This window comes from Coffea arabica, chromosome 10c (genome assembly GCF_036785885.1).
Source record: "Coffea arabica cultivar ET-39 chromosome 10c, Coffea Arabica ET-39 HiFi, whole genome shotgun sequence".
NCBI classification, from domain to species: domain Eukaryota; kingdom Viridiplantae; phylum Streptophyta; class Magnoliopsida; order Gentianales; family Rubiaceae; genus Coffea; species Coffea arabica.
Genome location: NC_092329.1, coordinates 2,903,960 through 2,911,200, shown reverse-complemented (window position 1 = coordinate 2,911,200; position 7,241 = coordinate 2,903,960). Strand labels below are relative to the sequence as shown.

Below are 7,241 nucleotides of genomic sequence, written 5' to 3'. Positions count from 1 at the left end.
ATGATTTTAATGGAAAAGCAAATAAATCAAAGTAGAAATTTTTTTTTTCTAACCATCTTGTTTGCGTTACTTATACAAAGAAAGAAAAGATTTACCAAATATTTTGGAAAAGAAAGGAAAGAATAGGTTATGTGCAATTGCATTTTATCCATAACTTAATAAAATATAATTATAAATATATATTTTAATACTTTACCCTCTCTTTGTGTATTTTTCATATTCATCTTGTTATTCTTATGAAAATTTTATGAAAGAATATATTTAAATAGAAATTTTAACCTTTTTTTTAGAAAGAAATTACAAGAACTACTAAAATATAGAAAAAGAATTTTAAAATGTTAACAATTATCGTTATAAAATTTAGTATTCAAGATTTTCAATTTTTTTTATATTCAAATTCATGATTAATTTAGTACAAGTGACTAAATTATTTATCTCCATATAAATACGTAATATTTCCTAAGTTGTAAGGATATAAAAGTTATTTGACCAATCATGAGGTAAGCATGGACCTAAAATAGTTTATAAGGGAGGTGAGTGATATTTTCAAAACTTTAGAGGAGGGCAGTGAAATTGTAGAAGAAACCTTCATGAAATTATCCCTAGGGTTTCCCTGCTCAACACAAAGCAATTCTCTTCGTGGGTTAAAGCAATGGAAGGGCTGAAGTTGGCTGCCGCCAAATTGGTAGTCTATCTACATCCATCCAAGGCCAAAAATGTTGCCGATGCTATTCATGGTGAAATCAGCTCTCTACTTTTCAAGTAATAAATTTAATTAATTTCTGCAAATTCAATTATCCAAAATTATGTTACAGAGTGCAGTTAATTTCTAGTTTCTTGTTAATTCTCCTTATTTGTTTTTTAATCAACCGCGGCTATTAAGGAACGGTGAGTTCATGTTGATGGTTCTTTGCATTCAAGCAGATTTCATACCTTTAAGTGAAACTTCAAATCCAGAACTTAATGTATTCTTTAGCATCCCGGTCTTTAGTAATCTTGCGTACTGAGTCTTAATCTTCGTTATTGGTGAGTGTCATGAATGTCAGTCAATGCTGCTGTGCTAGCTGCCAATTGTAATGCGTATCGTCCACTGTAAAACTCAATTAAGATTGGGTGAAGGTTTATAATTTGCATAAATTCGTTTGCATAGATTTCAGTTTTCGTTCTCCAGGTTCTTCTCCATGCTGGTCAACTTATTGGCAAAAAATGGATAGAACAATGTTGTTTTAATGCATGAAAGCATGCTGGCCACCGAGATTGTAAAATGGCAATTTATTCATTTATCTGGTCTGAATGAAGCTCAAGTGCAGCTATTTTGGGAAGTGAGTTTGTACTATGGTTATGACGCGAAAAGACCCAGCTGCAATCATACCTGCCAACTCTGACAAAACTTGGGAAGCCAAAGCTATTATGATAATATACTCCATAAGTTTCTTAAGGAGTGATTTTCTAACGGATGTTAGCATGTTATGGCAATTATGTGCATTTAGGTGCTTTACAAGTGCCACTGAGATAGTAAAACGCCTATCTGTTGTGTGTTTTGATTGTCTTTATTAAGTTGGGCAATTTAGGACCTTTGAGTTCGTATTTGTGATTAGTACGCACAAACGATACGTTGAACTGGTATTTGATGCAAAATTCATGACTTGTGTTTAAGAGTTTTGTGCTGTTGTGTGTTGTTTTTTCAAAATGATGAATCTTCATATGGAGTCAAGCATAGATATTTAAAAAGTTTTGAGTTCAAATAGCTTGAAGCGGAACTTGATGTAAGGATGCATCAGGTTTTACGATTTTGGTTTGTTGTAGTTTTGTATTTTAGCTTGAGTCATCATACAACATGATCTTGATGAATGTGCACTCAATGCTGATGTCCTAGCTGCCAATCGTAAAGCTTGATTCTGGCCCATGAAAATTGATTGCATGTATTGTTTGGTCAATAACTGAATTCCTCAGCTTTCACATATCTTAGCACATCAGAGCCTGCGAATTCTCGAACTCTTCTAAGATTGTGGAAGTTTTTTATTGTACTTTTAGCTTCATTGTATATTTTCCCCGCATTCTAGTGAAACTTGTCAAAATCCTTCCTGTCCTAATTGGAATCCAATATGAATTTTTGATTGATTGCTAATATTCCAGTAAATCCCATGGATGTGAGAAATCATTGTTGACTGGTTACAGAATGGAGTGAAAAAACGGTTTATTTGTCAAAAGAGTATACTTGGATTTTATGGCATGGTAAGAAAAAATTCCTTGAACCTTAAATTATACTGTGTATTAACCATTAATCTTTGTGCCCAGCATAGAAAGTATAGAGTTTTGTGATAGAATGGTAGAATAATTGCAGCATTATGCTAGTTCATTGCAGAATCTGTTTAATTTGTGGTTAATTTAGTTATCTTTTTTTTTTTTTTTTACCTTGGGTAATTGATGCATGTACCAGGTTCAATGAAACTTTTGATGGTGTTTTATTGGCATATGACACGGACTTCCCAAGTAATTTGGCTAAGATTTTGCCGGGAGTTCATCCTTATTTTGGAGTGCGGCTAGAAACAAAACTGCTGCTTTTTCATCCAAAACCAGACATGGTTTTAGGTACTCCCAAAGTTTGTCTTATTAGATTGCAACATTTTTTATTGTAATAAAACAATACTAAACTTGAATGATGATAAATTCGCCCGGACACTGGGGGGATTCTGTTGCACTGGTTAATACTGTCTGTTTTCTTGCAGATGCTTAACTTTCTCAGTAATTGCTTCCCTGTTGCTTCTCTTTTGCAGAGGGAGAGGTAGTTAGACTTAGCGAACAGTCCATTCATGTTGTTATCCTTGGTTTTTCTGCCGCTGCTATAATGGCCGAAGATATTCGTGAGGAATTTAAGTTCAAAGCTGTGAGCTTTCACAAGTGAAAAGTTTACTCTTCTATCTGTTTATTAATTTGGTTGAGGGAGGCATGGACTAGGGGGATGGAGGCTGGTATGTATGTGTGTATTTAAGCTCCTAAATGCGACTACAATGTAAGTCAACTCTTTTGCTGCAGAAACCTGGCAAAGAAGTCTTTCGGAGTACAATTCACAAGAAACACAGGATCAAAATTGGAACTATTATACGCTTTGTAGTTAAAAGGTAGAATGGCCGATCTTCTAAATACTGTATTTTTTGTTGGCTGTGCACTATTTTAATATCCCTATAGGTACTTGTGCAGAATGTCTTATATTGTTAGGTTAGACACACTGCAAAGATCTAGTATCCTGGTTGTCTTTCTATGATTTTTGATAAAAGAAGAGCAGGGAGATATGAAGGATGTTTGCATGTCTTTTGCATTTGTTCTGAATTCTAATTGGATTACAAGTTAATTTGTAACTTGGGGTTCATGTGTTCAAGTTCCTTTGTTTCAGTTGATCTCACTTTAATTGGAAAGTTGCTTGTAAAAGATGTGTTTTTCTGTCTATGATTTGTTGTTGTTGTTGTTTTTTTTGGTGGACTTTCCTGCTCTTTATGTGCATATGCCATTGTGGTCGGCATAATGTGTGATGCGTTCTGTGAAAATATTGGACCTTATATCAAGAGGGGCCCAAAAGTCATGTGAATCATGTTTTTCTGGTCAATTGGAAAAGTTGTAGGAAAATATCTCCATAAACTGCATCTGATGGCTTTTTCACAGAACTGTAAGGCTGGCTAATATGATCTCTAAGATTGTTTCAATAGTAGACCCTTTTCCTGGATTTTTCATTTTTTGGGGTTTTGTTGTGTGTGGGGGGGGGGGGGGGGGGGGGGGGGGGAAGAGAAAGGATCTTCTGTGTGAAATTGACAAATTTCTGTTATTTGGGATCCTGTATAAGATTGTTGTGATTGCTTTTTTTGCATTAGTCATAAAGCCTAGTTGTGCTTCATATGGTAAGAATATTTCACGAGATTAATTTAATACTTGCAGATTTAAGTAGTTTCACTATGAAATTTGGATGAAATGGTTAAATAATTGTATGTCGTAACTTGTCATTGTAGCTTCGATGAAGAAATACTGCACGTATCTGGCTCATTGCTTCCTGCTCACACAGGATGTGTTAAATGGTTGGAAAGACATTTGGAGGAATGGTCACAATCTGACAGGTTCTAGTCTGAAATTCTACTTGGCATAAAAATGAATTTGGTCTGAGTTTATTTATCTTGTTTTAAATGAGTGCGTCTATCTTACGGTTTATTACTATTTGGCTTGACGAGTAGTGATGTTGTCTGCGAAAACTGGTATTGCAGTACAATTAAAAAGAGGAGAGCAAACGAGCAAACCGGAGAAATTTCAGAGCCTGATAAAGCCGCAAATGATGGGAAAACATTTGCTGTAAATACTGAAAGTCATAATAAGAAGTCTAAGAGAAGGAAAAGTGAGAATTGATGAAAATTTCCTTGAAGTCGATGTGCATACATTTTGCAGGTTCCACGCTTGGTAATTGTTACTTGTGAAAATTGAAAAATTGAATAACATTCTTCTCTGTATTGTTGGCTTGCCATCTTGTCAGCTTTTCAAGTCACCCTCTTGAAGTGATTTTCCTTTATGCTCTTATTTTGCATACTATCTTGATTTGGTGGCTCTGCCAATTGTTTCATGTTTTCTTTTCTTGATTTAGATGAACTAATGTTCATTGTATTTGGATTTTGTGTGCCATCCATTGTGTAGGTAATACCAGCATTTTCTAAAAGCTTTCTTTGAGCATCAAGGGCCTATAATAGTTCATTATTGAAGTGAAGAATATGAGAGTTTTGAAGGCAATGCAATTTAAAGCTGCAAGTCTACTGGTGATGTTGTCATGGATGCTGATTATACCTAGTCATTCTCTGTTCACGATGTAAATCTCCAGCTATGGAGGCAAATGCTTCGTTATTTCTCAAAGGTGTAATTGTCCCGGGCATGAGAAATTTCCCTTTATTTTCTTTTTCCCTTTCCAGGATGATTGCTTACCGCAAAAAGGTCGAGTTGTAATACTATTGGACGATTTGTATCTATATGATTTTAGATTTCAGTTATTTTGCGCCACTAAAGTGAAACAGCTTCTACTCTGCGTTGATTGCTTGGTAGGTTTTCTGCTGTGCAGAAGCAAAGGCAGTCTACAAAAGTGTTGCTTGTCACTGTTTTTTTTTTTTATTATTATTTAAATTTAAGAACATGGCTTTGTTTAAATGGAAAATATTAGTGGCTTCATCCTCTCTGTGTCAAAATATTTCTCCCTATGATCGGTCGAAGAAAGTTGGGTTGAATGGTTTCAAAGGCAAATTATTATTCTATGCATATGCGTGTATGCATTGCAAGTTTAGGTTAATTGTTGAGAAATGCTTTGAGTTGCTCTAATAAATCTTAAGAGAACTGGACTTAACCAGTCCAAAAATGCTCTTATTGTTAACCGAACTGTCTCGAATGCTTCAAAAATTGTTCTAGCCACTTGCGTCAGGCTAATACTGGCACAGATTGGATCTTACAAATTTCATATTCTCCGCTTTTCTTTTGCATTGATGGCAGCTGAACGCTTCCTGTCGTCGGTTCATGATTACAGCAAGTAAGATGGAGGCAAATCTTAGCTGATTATGAATCTAGATCGCTCATTTGGATAAAACTCGGACTGTATTTTTTAGGGGGACCCGTCGTGATAGATAGCCCTTTATTATTTGTAACCTAAACTCTAGAGACGTCAAAAACCTATGAGATTGAAGTTTATTTGTTTTTTGGTGGGCTTGTGAGACAAAGTGCAAGAACTTTTTTTGTGATTTACAAAATCATATCTGCTGTTTTAGGGTGTAAGTACATTGGATTTGCCAATGCACTTATAATTAGAACCAATCAACAATTATGTAAACCATATATCAGATCAGAGAATATATTGTAGGGGAATGGATGATCAGCATTGGGTACGGGGTCCCTTTCTAAACACTCCATATTCCACTTTGGGTCCCTCCTATAAATCCAATGGAAAACGAAAGCTGTAAAGGAAAGTAATCGTTTTTAATAATAGGAAATTTGCTGTACGAAGTATGGAGATGGGAAAATGGCGGAGTTTCAGGTTGGTAAATGATGGCCGGAGTTGCATCTTCCTGCCATGTGCGGGTTGGATTTTAATAATAGGAAGAAAACAGAGAGCGTTATGACAAAAGCTCCCGTGCAATCCGGGCCAATAACATGGCTTCTAGAGTAGACTCTCCATCCTAATTCCTAAGAAGGGTATGATTCCATCACATCTCCCCTCTCTTGGTCTTGGGCAGGTTTTATTAATCAAGTAGTTAGTAGCATTTGAATGAAGAGGAGCAGCAGTTAAAGGCCGAATCTTTGTTTGGTTTACCTCTTTCTAATTTGTCCAACCTCTGACAACCCCAGTTCCCGACCTGCCAAGAATGGATCTCAAAGATATTTTCAAGTACTTTAATTATGGCTATTCCGAATTTATGACACGAAACTTGAACTTGGACGGCACCCGGAAAAGAATTTTACCACCCGTTTTGGAAGCTAAACTGGAAGCTGTGATATTTCTGGTTGCGCTAATAGGAGAAAATGGAAAAGGTTTTTGCTGGGAAAGATCTCAATTGAGGTTCATTTAGCTGAAACATTTTTGTGTCTTGGCTATGGAGAATCTGGAAATGCATATGATTGTATAGCATATGCCTTCCCTGACTATTTTCTCAGGAATTTGAATACATGAAAATTCTTTTGTTAAATCCGTTTACCTGCTAATTCCTTTTTTTTTTTTGCCATTCTTCCGCCGAGAGGCAGAAGTCCATGTGAATCTCATCTATTTCGCTGGTAAGCCTTGTAGCGTTTGTTTATTATTCTTGGAATTGGCTAAAGCTGCAATCAATCATTTTCAATCATTTGCTTTAACTAAAGAATCGAATGATGGGAAGTGATTGAGAGTAAGACTAACGAACCTCAACTCCGCATCGTCCACTAAACAATGGAATCACCAGGAATAAGGTCATATGCCCCCTGCATGATTTAGTAGGCTAATCGTGTCAACGGTTGCTGAATTGAAGTACGGTCCACGATTGGTACGTTTGATGCAAAAGACGGGGCATGCTCGCGAGAGTTATAGCATCTACTTTCCTGCAAAAGATAGGAGTCCATTATTTCCTTACAACCGAGAGAATGAAGGATGAAACCTGCATCCTGGGTTTGAAGCCCTTGACAATCGTCTTCAATAATGTCTACTTTTATTCAAGAACTAGATTCTGGTGCAATCAAATTGTGGCTGCTGTTGCTGAATC

The 7,241-nt window shown here is 36.0% G+C and overlaps 1 protein-coding gene across 7 annotated transcripts; it reads left to right on the top strand.

Annotated features, from left to right (window-relative positions):
* The first annotated feature begins 552 nt into the window (after nt 1-552).
* Nucleotides 553-5,018, top strand: LOC113713277 (uncharacterized). 7 transcript variants are annotated; one of them, XR_003453494.2, is made up of 7 exons: nt 553-762; nt 2,441-2,592; nt 2,778-2,887; nt 3,037-3,122; nt 4,002-4,106; nt 4,251-4,440; nt 4,672-5,018. XR_003453494.2 is itself a non-coding variant. In XM_027236959.2 (7 exons), exons 1-6 carry the CDS (start codon nt 653-655, stop codon nt 4,387-4,389), a joined length of 702 nt encoding a protein of 233 aa, XP_027092760.1. In that variant the 5' UTR covers nt 553-652; the 3' UTR covers nt 4,390-4,428; nt 4,672-5,018. The 7 variants fall into 7 exon arrangements, 4 of the variants coding, with proteins under 4 accessions (XP_027092760.1, XP_027092761.1, XP_071925673.1 ...); XM_027236959.2 differs by having other exon boundaries at nt 4,251-4,428; XR_003453495.2 differs by having other exon boundaries at nt 587-737.
* The last annotated feature ends 2,223 nt before the right edge of the window (nt 5,019-7,241 follow it).